The sequence below is a fragment of the Physeter macrocephalus genome, unplaced genomic scaffold (genome assembly GCF_002837175.3).
Source record: "Physeter macrocephalus isolate SW-GA unplaced genomic scaffold, ASM283717v5 random_726, whole genome shotgun sequence".
NCBI lineage: Eukaryota > Metazoa > Chordata > Mammalia > Artiodactyla > Physeteridae > Physeter > Physeter macrocephalus.
In genome coordinates, this window is record NW_021145914.1 from 19792 (window position 1) to 36165 (window position 16374).

At 56.9% G+C, this 16374-nt stretch overlaps 1 protein-coding gene across 1 annotated transcript in view; it reads right to left on the bottom strand.

Moving 5' to 3' along the window:
* Positions 1-16374, bottom strand: part of LOC114485146 (actin-binding LIM protein 2-like) — a gene marked incomplete at its 3' end in the record, with an annotated part of 44010 nt that overhangs the window by 19692 nt on the left and 7944 nt on the right. The window contains exons 2-3 of the mRNA XM_028485962.2: positions 11363-11506; positions 834-1017 (exon numbers count right to left, since the gene is read on the bottom strand). Coding sequence (XP_028341763.1) covers positions 834-1017; positions 11363-11506 — 328 coding nt within the window. The remainder of the gene's footprint in view (positions 1-833; positions 1018-11362; positions 11507-16374) is intronic.

Consider the following 16374-nt stretch of genomic DNA (forward strand, 5'->3'; position numbering starts at 1 on the left):
TAAGGCAGCGGCTGGGCAGATCTCGGAAGTTCACCGGGGGACCTGGGAAGACGCCCATGCTTGGGGCTCGTGTGCCTGGTGGGTTGGGCGCCAGTGCCACCTACAGATCAGGGACTTGGGTAGAGAGAGGAGGGGTGCGCACGTGGGATGTGCCAGGACAGTGGAGGAGAGGGGAGCGGCGGTGGGTGGGCGCGGAGAGGCCAAAGCGTGGACACTGCAGGCACCAACGTGAGAGGAGACAGGTGGAGGCTGTGGACAGGAGAGGGGCTGGTGGGGGGGAGGGCCGAGAAGGCACAGGCGGGGGAGAACACCTCCCCAGAAGCCATCAGAGGCCTCGTGCTGGCAGCCTCAGAACCCACGGGCCTCTGCATCCCAGAAAGAGGGCTTGGTCCTGTGCTGCGGGCAAGGGGTAGGGGCCTGCAAGGTGTGGGGCTGGACGAAGGTGTGCCTCGGAGCAGGGCCAGGGTCCACCTGCCATCCCTTGGCTGGGTCCTGCCTCCCGCCCGGCCATATGAGACAATGGGAGGGAGGGAAGGAGGGAGGGAGGGAAGGAGGGAGGGAGAGACGTTATTCTCTTAGAGGTTCTTGAGCTGTATCAGGGGATCCTCTCGGGAGAAGGAGAGAAAAGAGCTGCAGTGGAAAGGAATTCTCAGCCCTGCCCTGCATGTACCCCAGGGCCAGGTGCCCCAAGCATGTGGGCTCACCCTCAGGAGAAATCCATTCTATTACAGGTGAAGGGAGGAGGGAGGAGAGGAGGGAGGGAGGAGGAGGGAGGGGGAGGGAGGAGGGAGGGAGGAGGATTGGGGAGGAGCGGTTGCAGGTCCCGCACTCACCGGCAGACGGCACACACGAAGCAGCTGGGATGGTAGGTCTTGCCCAGCGCCGACACCACCTCGCCCTCGATGAACTGGTCGCAGCTGAAGCAGCGGGTCCCGTACAGTCTCTGGTAGTCCTGGGTGCAGATGTACTCGCCCTGCCGCACGAAGAAGCCGCCCTCGGCCAGGTCACAGCCGCATTCTGGGGACACACGGGAGGGGCCGAGGTAGCAGGTGACCACCAGCTCCCCAGTCTCGACGGGCCCCAGGCGTATCCCTCACCACACACAGGCCTCGGTGCGAACTCAGGGTGGCTCGCTGAACCCTCGGGGGGCCAGGCCCCAAGCACAGACTCCAGCTCCGGCCCCTCAGCCTGGAGATGGGTGTCTTTTCTTGTGGAAGCTTCTAGAAAGGGGCACGGACCCGGGATGAGAGGCAGGCTGTGCTGAGGGGCCAGCCCAGCGCCTCCTCGCCTCCTGAGCCCAACAGGGATGCAGTGCTGATGCCCCATGAGCACCCCCCCAACCCCCGCTCCTCCAGGTGGGCTGTTCCCAGCAGGAGAATAACAGATGGGGGAGGCGGTTCACACCCAAGCACCTACTGCGCGCTAGGCCCCGTTCTGGGTGGGAGGATCCCCTGACCACGGTGAGGCTTCCAGGCCCCCCTCCACCCGTCTCCCCCAACATGGACGAGGCCAGACCCCCTGCAAAAGGGAGAGAGGCCGGGCACACTCGCACTGACCCCTAATATACCTCCTGCCCCAGGGAGGACCTGCGGGACGTTGCCAGGCGGAGGATGGAGTGACTGCCCTCAGGACAGGCCCCAGGGCACATGGGAACCGGGCTTGATTCCAGAGGGAGCATCCTACGCGCCCGGGTTGGCCCCAGCCGCTCCCTGCGGAGGCCCAGCCTGCCAGCCGGTCAGGGCGGGGTCTTTGTGGGTTGCAGCCCCCTAGCCAGAGCCCATCTTTGAATCAACGCCTAAGAATTTTCATCAAAACTTTAACCGATTGCAGAGGCTGTAGTTTCTGGTGAACTGTAAGTATTGGCACCTCTAAATTTAACTAGTAGATCGTAGATGCCGAAGCGAGACCACCGGCCTCTGTTTACAAAACCCAGAGACAGGCTCTGAGTAAAAGCAGGCATTTCACCTTGCTCCTCTTTTGCTAGGAGAGCCTGTTTCCGTCTCTTTCCCCCACAGAACCGCATGCACATGTGACGTGTTTTAGAGATGGAAAGCGCTATGGTTCTCTGCAACGAAAATCCCCAGTCTACGTGGAAATTGATTTATTAGGAATTTCCTATGGTCACAGGGCTCTAAATATTTAATAGCTTATTCTGGATAGGGTTGTTATGACAGCTACTAGTATAAAGCTATCAAAACAACACGTATGTTGTAAATTTTGGTAAATTATTATTACGTGGATAGAGGACAAGCTTTTCACAGTGCAGCTCTTGATGACACGGATGGTGTTGGTCGAGGGGAGTTCCTGGTGTCTGATCAAGGGAGCCCCGACTTTTAAACTCCGCCTTGTTTGGTGCCCTGGGGGATCGGAAGGCGAGGGCAGCCGAGCAGCCTTCCTTCACTGCAGGTGGCTTCTCAGGCTGGTCAGTTTGGGAAGAGCATCCGTGGGAGTCTGAATCTCCAAGGGTCTTGGGGTCCCCGGGGGTCAGGTCTGCTTGGTCTGGTCAGCAGTGCCCTTTCAGCTCATGCACCGGTCAGTGCACACGACCCAGGACCTGGGGGCTCCGGGTGGCTCTGCCAGGTGGGACCCACTCAGCTCAGCTCCCACCCCTACACAGGGCGAGGTGGCGGGATTCTCCCAGTTGTCCCCGTCCCCTCGCCTGGGCCACAGGGATGCACGTGCTGTCCCCTGGTTACAGCCACCAGAGTGGCTGGAAATCCTTCCTTCCACATCGCCAAGGAGCTGTTGGCTCTTCGGACATAAAACTGAGCGGCTGAAGGCCCAGACTCCAGGGCTGCCCGGGGGATGCAGGCTCCACTCAGGCACTATGCCGTGTGCCCCTGGGCAAGTCCCTGATCTCTCTGGGCCCCCAAGTCCTCATCTGGGCCTACTCAGAGGTGAGAAGGGCAGCACAGAGGCGCATCCTATGCTAGCATGACATAAGCCCCAAGTCGTGCGGGGCCACCATCCAGGCCATCGTTTTACTGACGTCACTCACCCCAGGAGGCCCGAGGCCGGTGCCCAGCTCTAAATCCTTCTCTCACCCAGCCAGAGAGTGAAAACCCTTCGTTCAATCTTGCACCACAGGGCTTCCCTGGTGGCGCAGTGGTTGAGAGTCCGCCTGCCGATGCGGGGGACACGGGTTCGAGCCCTCGTCCGGGAAGATCCCACATGCCATGGAGCAACTAAGCCCGTGAGCCATGGCCGCTGAGCCTGCGCTCTAGAGCCCACGAGCCACAACTTCTGAAGCTCGCATGCTACAACTACTGAAGCCCATGTGCCACAAATACTGAGCCTATGCTCTAGAGCCTGCGAGCCACAACTACTGAAGCCCACGCTCCACAAATACTGAGCCTGCACTCTAGAGCCCACGAGCCACAACTTCTGAAGCCCGCATGCTACAACTACTGAAGCCCATGCGCCACAAATACTGAGCCTGCGCTCTAGATCCCGTGAGCCACAACTACTGAAGCCCATGCGCCTAGAGCCCGTGCTCCGCAACAAGAGAAGCCACCGCAATGAGAAGCCTGCGCACCGCAACGAAGAGTAGCCCCCGCTCAACGCAACTGAAGAAAGCCTGCGTGCAGCAACAAAGACCCAACGCAGCCAAAATAAATACATTTATTTAAAAAAAAGAAAATCTTGCACCACAGCATAGGCGAAGCAGATGTACCCCGACTCGGGAAGAATAGGCTCCCTGAAGCCTCTGTAGGAGAATTAGTGTCTTTTTCAGTAAACGCCGCCTGTAACAATTCAGCCCTTGAGTGATGGGCTGGTTCACGGACACCCTTGGCTCTGGTACTTGGCTCATTTTCTTTCTTTTCTTTTTTGAAAGATGTATTATTTATTTATTATTTTATTTATTTTTGGCTGTGTCGGGTCTTAGTTGCGGCGCACAGGATCTTCGTTGAGGTGGGCAGGCTTCTCTCTGGTGGCGTGCGAGCTCCAGGGCTCATTTTCTAATCTTCTTAAAGATATGACGGTAAGGACTGTTCCTCGAAGGAGAAAAATGTGAAGAGGGATCTAGTGCCCCACTAAAACCTGCATCTACATCACGGAGGCACCAGGAGACTGAATGAACGCAGCTTTCCTGCCCCGAGAGCCGGGCCCGGCCAACGCCACGTCCTGCCTGCCCCGCCCCAGTCACCTCTGCTACTGACCGGATTGTCGCTGCCTGGGTCCACTAAGATCAGGGCCAGACAGTAAGGCCAGACCTCTGCCTGCTAAAAATAAACAGTCCAAATTCGTTAATAATTTTTTTGTTTTTTGTTTTTTGTTTTTTTTGCGGTACGCGGGCCTCTCACTGTTGTGGCCTCTCACGTTGCAGAGCGCAGGCTCCGGACGCGCAGGCTCAGCGGCCGTGGCTCACGGGCCCAGCCGCTCCGCGGCACGTGGGATCTTCCCGGACCGGGGCGCGAACCCGCGTCCCCCGCATCGGCAGGCGGACTCTCAACCACTAACTACTGAAGCCCACGCTCCACAAATACTGAGCCTGCACTCTAGAGCCCACGAGCCACAACTTCTGAAGCTCGCATGCTACAACTACTGAAGCCCATGTGCCACAAATACTGAGCCTATGCTCTAGAGCCTGCGAGCCACAACTACTGAAGCCCACGCTCCACAAATACTGAGCCTGCACTCTAGAGCCCACGAGCCACAACTTCTGAAGCTCGCATGCTACAACTACTGAAGCCCATGTGCCACAAATACTGAGCCTATGCTCTAGAGCCTGCGAGCCACAACTACTGAAGCCCACGCTCCACAAATACTGAGCCTGCACTCTAGAGCCCACGAGCCACAACTTCTGAAGCTCGCATGCTACAACTACTGAAGCCCATGTGCCACAAATACTGAGCCTATGCTCTAGAGCCTGCGAGCCACAACTACTGAAGCCCACGCTCCACAAATACTGAGCCTGCACTCTAGAGCCCACGAGCCACAACTTCTGAAGCCCGCATGCTACAACTACTGAAGCCCATGCGCCACAAATACTGAGCCTGCGCTCTAGATCCCGTGAGCCACAACTACTGAAGCCCATGCGCCTAGAGCCCGTGCTCTGCAACAAGAGAAGCCACCGCAATGAGAAGCCTGCGCACCGCAACGAAGAGTAGCCCCCGCTCAACGCAACTGAAGAAAGCCTGCGTGCAGCAACAAAGACCCAACGCAGCCAAAATAAATACATTTATTTAAAAAAAAGAAAATCTTGCACCACAGCATAGGCGAAGCAGATGTACCCCGACTCGGGAAGAATAGGCTCCCTGAAGCCTCTGTAGGAGAATTAGTGTCTTTTTCAGTAAACGCCGCCTGTAACAATTCAGCCCTTGAGTGATGGGCTGGTTCACGGACACCCTTGGCTCTGGTACTTGGCTCATTTTCTTTCTTTTCTTTTTTGAAAGATGTATTATTTATTTATTATTTTATTTATTTTTGGCTGTGTCGGGTCTTAGTTGCGGCGCACAGGATCTTCGTTGAGGTGGGCAGGCTTCTCTCTGGTGGCGTGCGAGCTCCAGGGCTCATTTTCTAATCTTCTTAAAGATATGACGGTAAGGACTGTTCCTCGAAGGAGAAAAATGTGAAGAGGGATCTAGTGCCCCACTAAAACCTGCATCTACATCACGGAGGCACCAGGAGACTGAATGAACGCAGCTTTCCTGCCCCGAGAGCCGGGCCCGGCCAACGCCACGTCCTGCCTGCCCCGCCCCAGTCACCTCTGCTACTGACCGGATTGTCGCTGCCTGGGTCCACTAAGATCAGGGCCAGACAGTAAGGCCAGACCTCTGCCTGCTAAAAATAAACAGTCCAAATTCGTTAATAATTTTTTTGTTTTTTGTTTTTTGTTTTTTTTGCGGTACGCGGGCCTCTCACTGTTGTGGCCTCTCACGTTGCAGAGCGCAGGCTCCGGACGCGCAGGCTCAGCGGCCGTGGCTCACGGGGCCAGCCGCTCCGCGGCACGGGGGGTCTTCCCGGACCGGGGCGCGAACCCGCGTCCCCCGCATCGGCAGGCGGACTCTCAACCACTGCGCCACCAGGGAAGCCCTCGTTAATAATTTTTAACGTCCTAATCAAGACAATATATTGTCCTTACATTCCATCTACCTATCCAAGTAGCCGAGACCCAATGAAGGGCACCGAGCAGCTGTGGGTGACCCGGAGCGGCCCGCCCCCCATCTTTGGCGGTCACTGCGGTCATTTCTGAGAAACGGTCGGGAGGGGGCGGGCCATGGTGGGAAGACAACCTGTACCACTTTCTGGAATACCCTTTGGCATGGACTCAAAGGAATGTGAAAACAGCTACTACCCTTGGACCCAGTCGTCTCTCTCTGGGACTCCATCCCCAGGAACTGGCCATGAACGCCCACAGAAGCTTTCTTGCATGGTGTTGGCTGCAGCGTCACTACAGTATAACGTAGTAAATAAACGCTGGGCTTTAGAGACAGGCAGCCTGGGCATGAATGCTTCCTCCTGCTGCTTCCTGGCTGTGTGACCTGGGGCAAGTTACTTAACCTCTCTGAATCTCAGAGTCCTCATCTGTAACAAAGGGTTAACCATACTGATCGCTCAGGGTTGTCACAATCCATCAATGAGATGAGGCGTAGGAAACTGATTAGCCCAATGCCGGGCTGGAATCGATGTAAACGTTTAACAGCTGAGGAATGGCTAAGTTTGCTGTGGGCCAGGCGTCTGAAGGAATCTCGGTATATACTGAAATTGATGTTGAAGGATGTATGATGGGGAAAGGGCTTACACAGTCCCTTAAAGAGAATAAATCGGGACACAAAAGTATATATACAACAGGACTTCGAATTGAAAAGACTCTTACAAAGGAAAAGATTGGAAGGCTCTCTACCCAAATACGGACGGCAGTTCCCCTGGGGTGGTCAGCTGAGGGATGCTCTTGTACTGGTGTCTGGGAAGAGGAGAGAGTGATTGATGTTAAAACGCAAAGCAGACTGAGAACCCCAGGGCGTTCATGTGAGTTGGAGGGAGCTGGCTCAGGGCAGCGTGGTCACTGCCAGCCCAGGTCCTAACCTAACCTCTGCCTCAGATGCTCCATCTGGAAATAACAGGCCCACGTCACCGGAGATTCCTTCCTGCCGTGACTTTCCACAATTCTGCCATGTGAGCCCTCTCCCATAAATGTCCCTGGAACTCAATCCTTCTGCCCCATTCCCTTGTCACCTCCAGTCGCTAAGACCAGCTCTGGGTGTGGCTCTTCATGGCCCCCATGTGGTTGTGTCCTTGTGGACAACCCCACCTGCTGTTACCAAGTTACAGGCAGAGCTGGTGGCCTCTTCCCCCAACACACACACACACACACACACACACACACACACACACACACACAGAGGCTTCCCTCGCTCCGTTTCCTTTGCTCTTTCTGCAATCATGAGCATGCTCAACACACACACACACACACACACACACACACACAGAGGCTTCCCTCGCTCCGTTTCCTTTGCTCTTTCTGCAATCATGAGCATGCTCAGATCTGCTGCCACACAGATCAGAAAACGCCTGCTTTCCTGAGGTCACACATGGTTGCGGCCTCATCTTGTCATCATTTCAGAGTTGGGGCCCTTGTTTCCAAGGCACCACGAGCAGGGCTACAAAAGATCCTGGTTGAAAACAAACGTTCTAGGGACTTCCCTGGCAGTCGAGTGGTTGAGACTCTGCGCTTCCGCTGCAGGGGGCGCCGGTTCAATCCCTGCTCGGGGAACTAAGATCCTGTATGCTGCGTGGTGCGGGCCCCCTGCCGCAAAAGTTCTAAAAGCGCAGAACTCCGCTACACGTGAAAGGTCAAGAGAACCAGATTTGTTTTTCTGTGCAAATTTCAGTTGTAGCAATGGTAACAGATTTCATTTTTTCTTGAGGATATATATGTGCTGGATGTTTGCTATGTTTCTATCTTACACAGATTCCCATTTTGTATCGTGAAACTAGAGCTGGCTGGATTTCAAGACAATCCAGAAGCAGACGCCCCCTCACACTCTCGTCCAAGCTGCCATGGTCTCAGGCTGGGGCCCAGGCCCTTCTCCCCACCCTGCCCTGGCCTCCCCGCATCAGCACAGCACCCTGTGGTCCATGAAACAAAAATGGACAGGATCCTCCTGTGTTCTTTCTCTCGCGGTGTCGGAGCCCAGGTCCTCACGAGGACCCCCTTCCCCCCAGCCTTCCCCCACTCCCCCTCCTCACTCTACTCCAGACACACAGGCCTTGTGCTGTCCCAGAAACTGCCAGGCACACTTCCCTGCTTCAGTGTCACTGCACTGGCTGTTCCCTCTGGCTGCAATGCTCTTTCCTCACCTCCTTCAAGTCTTCAGCAAAGGTCACCTCCTCCACGAAGCCTGCCCTGATTACCCAATTTAAAATAGTAACTCCCCGGCACTCCCAACCCTGTCTTTATCTTGCTCCTTGTCTTCCCCCTCCTAGCACTTCACTTTCAGCAAAGGATGAAATTTGCTTGTTTATTCTATCTAGTGCTTATCGTCTGTCTCCCTGCCCTAGAATGTGATCTCCACGAGGACAAGCATGTCTGTTTTGTTCATGGATGCATCCCAAGTACCCAGAACACTGCCCAGCATGGAGTATGTGCCCAATCGGGTTGTTGAATGGAAACTGAGGCTAAGAAACATGTCTAAGACCCACATGAGCTGGGGGTGGCAGAGGTGGGAATTGAACCCAGACCTTCTGGCATCAAAGCCTAAGCTTGAGGCAGCCAAGACGGTCTGGAGAATTATGTGATTTCTTTCACAGATCTTCAGGTTTAGGTAAACCAAGGCACATCAAGCCAGTCCCTGGGTGGCGGGAACCCAACACATCGGGATCTCTTGGATCAGAATTAGACACAATTGTCTTCTGTGCTAACAGACCCTGCTTCGGTTGGCCTGGCAACACACCCACCCAGGGACGAACATGGCCGGAGTCGGTCAGCCCCCATCCTCCCATTACTCTTTGCCGGTGGAGTGGATGTGTGACCTAGTTCTAGCCAGCGAGTCATACAGGAAGCCTGTGTGGGCTTCCAGGGAAAAGGTTCTCCTCCCTGATCGAAGGGAGATTACCCAATCAGAGTAATCATGCAGGGGGAGGCCCCCTTTGCCTGTGCACACCCCTGCCCAACTTCTTCCCCAGGGCTGAGTGTCAACCTGTGAGGATGTGATGTTTGGAGCTACAGCAGCCACCTTGAGACCATGAGGAGAGGCACTGCTGACATGTATAAGATGGGGGGGGCAGTTGGTGGGGGGAGTGGAAAAAGAACCTAGCTTTTGATGACTTTTTTGAGCTGTTAAATTAACCAGCTCTGGGGGTGAGGAGGCTACCTCCAGAATTCCTGTTAAGATGATAAATATCCATGTAATTTAAGACACTATAAGTTGGGTCTTCTTTTTTATTCATCCAAGAGCACCCCCAATGATTCACAGACTTTGCATTTTCATGAGAGCCTGAATAAAAGATCAATCTAAGACTATGCAATCCTCAAGCTTAAGAAAACACAACTTCTTAAAAGCTTGCAGGAAATCTCAGATGCTCCCCGTCATCCTTCAGCAGGTGAAGCAGACATGCCACCTACTGAGGGCAGGGGCCCCGCTCTGTCTGCAGGCTGACACGGCACCTGGCACAGAATGAATCTGTGGGTGAGTGGATGTGTGTCCGCCCCATCCTCACTGGGACGCAGACCCTGCTGGGGGCCCTGCACCCCATCCCTCCACGCTGGGTCTGGGGCAGAGCTGAGGCTCGTGGGAAGGGCTCCCCCGACTCTCGCCAGCTGCTCCCACAGGTGTCAACCAGGCAAGTCACACGTCACCCTTGCTTCCTCATCTTTAAGTGGAGACAACGCCTCAGCCCCCGCCTAATAATGGAGGACTTTGGAAGAAAGCACACGGAAAGCACTGAGCTCACAGGAAGCGCTCAGCAGAGGTGAGAGAAGGGTGAGAGAAGGTGAGAGAAGGAAGCCTCCTCAGCAGGACCAGCAGGCTCCCTGGCAGCCCCTGAGGTTCAGTCCCCCTCCTGCGGCCCCGCTGCACCTTCCACACCGCGCCCCACACCACGGGCACAGGCCTGGCCGCCTCTGACGGCCCAGCTCTCCTCTACTTTCTTTGGCTGAACTTAGAGCCGAAACGCCACCTCCTCCGTGAAGCCTTCTCTGGAAGTTCCCAGATCCCTCCCGGTGGGCCACCTTCCCAGCACTGGGCTTCTACCACTAACACCCAACTATTCCCGGCGAGCTGGTAGATTTATCTCCTCACCAGACATCACCTGCCAAAGCTAAATCTCACGCCTTCCTACTTAGAGCTTTCCAAAGCCAGGCCTGGTGCACAACAGGGCTTCCTGAGACCATGGTGGGGTGAGGGGACTCAGGCAGTTGATGGGCCCCGTGGTGCTGATAAAAGCCACAGCGCTGGATTATCTTACACGTGGTGTATTTCCCATCTTTGCCCATAAAGCCCAGGGGCTCACTGCCCCCGCGGCCCGTCGAGGCCCACATGCGAATGTCTGTGCATCTCTGGACGTCGTTTCAAACCCACAGGAAAGCAGGCTGTGATGACACCGCTTGCTGTCCAGAGGTAAGGAGGGGTTTGCGGGGCCCTTGAAAGAATTCTTTCTGTAAAACTGCAAATCCTTTGGGTTTGGACACTGTGTCAAATGGGTTTGATCTGCCCACATCCCCTCCCCAAAATGCTACTTTTCATTTATTCTCAGGAAACTAAATGCGAATACACGAAACCCCACTGTCCACGACAGAACATGCACTAACTTGAGCGTAGGGAGAGAGGGCAGGCTGGAAGGACGCTCCGAGCAAAGCCTGGCTCAGATAGAGGGATTTCACGTGATTTGTTTTACTTCTTCTTATCTTTTTGGTATTATCTGAATTTAGTGATATTCATGTTATTTTTTATAATCAGAGAAAAAGCCATGTTCATTTGGAGTGAACGGTAGCGTTCTCAGTCCCGCTCTGGGAGGGTGCAGGGGCGCCCGAGGTTCGTGGCCCAGCTTAGGTCCTGTGCACCCTGCGGTGCTGAGTTCACGCCACCAGTGACGGCCGTCTACTGTGTGGCTACGGGGCCCAAGGGGCCACTTTGCTCTGGCCAGTGGATCACGGACGTGGCTACAGCCATCCGAGGACACTGCCCGGGACCTGGACCTCGTCCTCTGACCCTCCCCCTTGCGCAGATGCCCCCATCACCCCCATAAGGGACACGGGCCACGCTGAAAAGATCACGCTGTTGTATGAAGGTCTGGGATCAGTTTTTCCAGCATCCCAGATCTAATGAGTTTCTGGGGCCCAGCGTGGCGGCTGGGAGGCGGGCTCGGCCACACGGCAGGGCTGTGCGTGGCCCCATGGCGGCGATGGGTCGGCGCTCACCTTTGCAGACGAAGCACTGGATGTGGAAGTACTTGCTCTGCACCCGCAGCACCTCCCCCCTGCACACGTTCCCGCAGGTGTTACACAGGATCGCCGTGCTGGCCGGCTTCTCCGGGGCACTGTGAGCGGCCTGCGGCTCCGACACTGTGGGGAAAAGGCACCGTGTTAGAAAGTGGGACGTGCCGGGCACCGGTGAGCAAACCAGCAACGGCGCGCGGACTCGGGGCCCAACGCATCTCCCAGCACAACCCAGAGGCCTTCGGGGACCAGCGGAGGTCGGGTGATGTGAGACCCCGACAGCGGTCCTGTCCCCCACCTCTGTGTGCCCACCTCCCGAAGGGCAGCCGATCCGCCCGCGGCCTTGGCCTGGCATGACCGTGGCCCTCGGGGGGCTGCTGAGCTTGCCAGTCCTTCTGCAGCCAGGGACCCAGGTCCTCTCTTCTGAGAGTGCAATAACCACATCCTCCTGTGAGCTCGCTTTGAATCCCCTCTGTGCCCTGGGGACAGTGACCTGAATATTGTCACCGTCCCCCTTAGAGCCAGCCGTGACCTAGGATGGCTGAGGAGGCGCTGGAGACCCCCAGAGGGACAGGTCAGGGTGGACGGCCAAAGGGCCCGACCCTGGGGCTCCTGGGGTCTGGGCAGGGCCGTCACCCACATCCTCCAAAAGTGCCCGCGGAGGCCGGCGTGCAGGACGCTGGGGCCCACAGCGTGTCTGTGCTCGGGGAGCTCCAGCCCAGCAGTGGCGGCAGCCAGGTAAGCACCGGCTGCAAGCCAAGCGGCAGAGCTCGCTGTGGTCGGGGGAAGCCTGGGGGCTGGGGGCCGGCTCTGTCCCAGCACAAGGAGGAGCCGGAGCTGCAGGCAGAGAGCACAGCCCACGACGGGGCCCCAGCAGCCCGGGCCCACCTCCCACTCAGGACCAGCCCAAGAAGGCGCAGCCTGCCTCCAGCCAATGTAAAAATGGGGGCGGTGGATGCCAGACAGAGGAGGCCATTCCTCCATCCAGCTTCCAGCCTGCCCCCCAGGCCCACCAGACCCCGTCCCATCCCGGGAGGCCTGGTTCTGCAGCACGGGGCTCCCTCCTCTGGGTCCCGCCGCGGTGGGGAGTTTGACCGCGGAGGAGGGCCTGGGCCACGCTGGGGACATCAGGCCTTCCAGGAGGAGGCTCTGAAGACCCCAAGGGTAGCAGGTGCCAGCTGTCCGGGGACAAAAGCCACACAGCCTGGAGAAGCAGGTGCCAGAAAGGAGACGATGGGCACAAAAAAATCGTTTGGTGTCGCCCTTAGTACCCCAGGCCCAGTGTCAAGGCCTGCCTGCGTTTCCAAGGGTGTCAGGACCAAACGGCAAACTGGACAGTGCAGAGCCCAGCGAGGGCCCCAGAGTTCTGTCTGCCGTCCTGGGAGCTGTGCTGACATTTCCACTCTGGTTTAAGTGTCAACACACGATAATCACAGAAACTGCCTCATCCAGTACTTAATAAAATTGGTATAAGGGGGCAGAGAGCAAGCATGTCCTGGGCTAGAATTTAAGACTCCCTGTGCGGAACGAGCCCTTGGACTTGAAGTTTGAAACCTCAGGCAGAGGCGGCTCATGGCTGTGCAAGGCCCTGGGGCTGCCCAGGGCTCATATGGGGCCGATGGGGTCCTGAGTCACCCTGTCCACGCTGAGGCTGAGTCAGGATTCGAGGGCGTGGCCACAAAGATCTTGAACACTGTTATCTTTTCATCCATTAGGCATACAAAGGACAATGTGCCTCATGTCTCCACGAATAGCCAGGCAAGGTCTACGCACCACCCACGTGGGGGGTAGGGGGGAGGGATTGGTGTCAGAGCCCTGGGAGCAGACGGCCGGGTGCAGCCCAGCTTCACCTCCTACGTGCAGTAACCTGGAACTGCCAGCCGTCTGTCCATCTGCCATCCGCTCTCTGCTCACAGCATCTGCCCCAGGGGATGCTAGGTCCGTGGGCAGAAATGTCTGTCTAGCAAGCAGCCCAGGGTCCGTCAGACCATAAATGCTCAATACACAATAGCCATTGTCATTTTCAAGGATACACAGCCTGACATCACCAGTTTCCTGGTTACTGGAAATACTGTTTGATTTGGGGTGAAAGCTGCTTTAAGAGGATCGTGTTTTCGGGCCTCTCACCGTTGTGGCCTCTCCCGTTGCGGAGCACAGGCTCCGGACGCGCAGGCTCAGCGGCCGTGGCTCACGGGCCCAGCCGCTCCGCGGCACGTGGGATCCTCCCGGACCGGGGCACGAACCCGCGCCCCCTGCATCGGCAGGCGGACTCTCAACCACTGCGCCACCAGGGAAGCCCCAAGAGGATCGTTTTTATGGGAGCATCGACTCTGCCCGCCTGGCGCATCCTCCAAAACCTCCTGGGGCCTCTGGTGGCAGGGCGAGAGGGCAGGGTGCTGCCCTCTGGTGGTGGGAAGTAGACACTGCACAGAGGGGGCCCGTGTGCAGGTACCACCCGCGCAGGTGTTGCCTCCAGCCCGCATCTGCCCCCCTTGGCCCTGGGATCACAGCCTGAGAATCCTGTGGATTTGAGGTGTGGGCCTTCTTACCCCTCAGGCTGGACTTATTCCTTGAACCTCCGGCAGCTGCCCGATTGGGCGCTCTGCAAAGGGGACTTGTGCTCTTAGCAGCCGGCAGAGCAAGTGCTGTGGTGGTCACTGCTGCTGCCACCCAGCGAGTGGACTGGGGCCAGGAGCGGCGGCCCAGCTGGTACGTGACTGCGACAAGGAGGGATCGCGACCCTCACGTGGCAGGACAGGACAGGAGTGGGCCCCTCGACAGGGATGGGGCAGTGCTGGCCAGACCTCATTACATCAAGAACTATCAAGACATGAGCTATGAAGCCATCTGAAGGCACCTCAGATGCATGCTACTAAGTGACAGAAGCCAGTCTGAAAAGGCTGCACACTGGGTGACTCCAACCCTATGACGTCATCAAAAAGGCTAAACCACGGAGACAGTAAAAGATCAGTGGTTGTGGGGGGTGGGGAGGGAGGGATGAGTGGGTGGGGCACAGGGGTGCATACACGTCCTTATGCCTTGGTCCAAACCCAGAGAACACTCAACACCAAGCGCGACCCCTGATGTAAACTGTGCACTCTAGTCAATAATAATATATCAAAACTGGTTCATCGGTCGTAACGAATGGAGCGCACACACACATTGCAACAATGTAACAGGCAGATGCTAACAGGGGAAACTGGGGACTTGGGGTGGGGTGTATATGGGAACTCCTTACTTTCTGTTCATTTTTTCTATAAACTGAAAACTGCTCTAAGAAATAAAGTCTATTAAAAAAAAAACAAAACCTTAAAAGAGAGAGAGAAACGGAGAGAGGCGCGAACTACCACACTCCAGACCTAACCCTGAAGGCAGCAGGCTCATTTCTCTACAATTTCTGGATCGGCTGTTAACATTTCATTTAACAAGCCCCTGACTGCGATGATAATAACGTAAAACATGAAGCCAAGTGGTAAGCTTCAATCACATGGGGCCGAGACTACTTAAACCTCCTGTGATAATGGGATCCCAGCCTGGGGAGGATTGCTGGGAATAAAAGAACGATTACCGGTAACATCAACACGAACTCACGTTCACAGTGGAGGGGCGTGGCTTCCTCGGGTCTGACCTGGCAGTGGCTGTGATCCCGCCTCTATAATCCCTCCCTCCGGGTACGGTCCTGATCCGCCACCAGGTACGGGGCCTGGAGGAGCCAGGACGGCAGCCGGCAGGGCCGGGTTTGGAACCCACCCACCGTCCAGGGGCAGCTGTGTGACCTTGAGAGCTGATTGAGCTCTGAGAAGCCTCTGTGTTCACAACTGTCGTTTGGAGCCTGGTCTCAGGAGGCATCATTTAGAACCCAGTGAAGTGGAGAAAGCTTCTGGTCCAGTGCCTGAGAGGCGTGGGGACCGACAGCTGCTGGCTTAGTCCTTCTGGGTCTCAGAGGCAAACCCGTGACTTGGGGGTGGGGAGGGGCAGAGGCTGTCGGGAGGGGGCCACACCTTTGCTCCCTCGGCAGCCTCATCAGCAGCTTGTCCTAGGTTTGTCTTTGGCCTCGGTCGGTGGCTGGGTGGCTGAGCAGGAAGGGGGGCAGCCTGCACTGACCCCAGCTGCCCCCCTCCCTGGCTGTCACCCTGGGCAGGCCACGCGACTATACAGAGCCTCAGTTTTCCCTTCTATAAAATGGGGGTAAGTATTCCCAAATGTGGGACCCTTGTCTGGGTCAGATAAGAGCACACGTGAAGCCAGCGACCACCTGGGCGCCTGCTGGGTAAGGCAGGCACAGGAGGCGAGGACTGTGACGGGTGCAGGTGACACCGTTGCTCCCTCCAGAGAGGGTCTGATGGCGACCTCCGGGTCAGCGGGGGCTTCCCGACACTGACCTCTGCTCCCCGGCGCTTGGCCCAGCTGTGCCCAGTCCTGGTGCTCCAAACGGGATCCACCCAAATCCAGCACCGGGCCTCGCTGGTCCTTGCCTTGGGAAGCCGGCATGGTGGCGGAGCCCCGCCGGCATCGCTGCCAAGGTCGACGTCAAGCTCTCAGCTCCGTGTCCCTCCTGGCGGGCGGACCCCCAGGACACTGGGCAAGAGTGTCAGGGGGCTTGTAGGTTTCTTTACTTCGATACATGGAGCCTCAACACCCTCTGCCCAGCGAGCTGGGGGAGCTCGCCTCTGGCCGGGTTACCCACCAAACTCTCCATTCTCCCCTCCACTCCGTTTGCATAGACCCACCTGGGTGCGGTTTCCCACTTGGTTCACAGAAATTCACCAGGCTGGCATCAGTCAAGACGCACAAGCAAATGTGCCATGTGTTCCTGTCACGGGACCTGGAAGCCAGCTGTGATGCCACCTGAACACGTGCCCACCATCTCTCCTGCACGGGCTCCTCGCTTGTGCAGGGAGCATGGCGGGCCCTGCCTTCTCCTGCCAAGGAGCGTCTACCCTGACCCTTCACGGTGCCCGAAGCACGGAAACCGCTGCAGGTCACCTCGACTT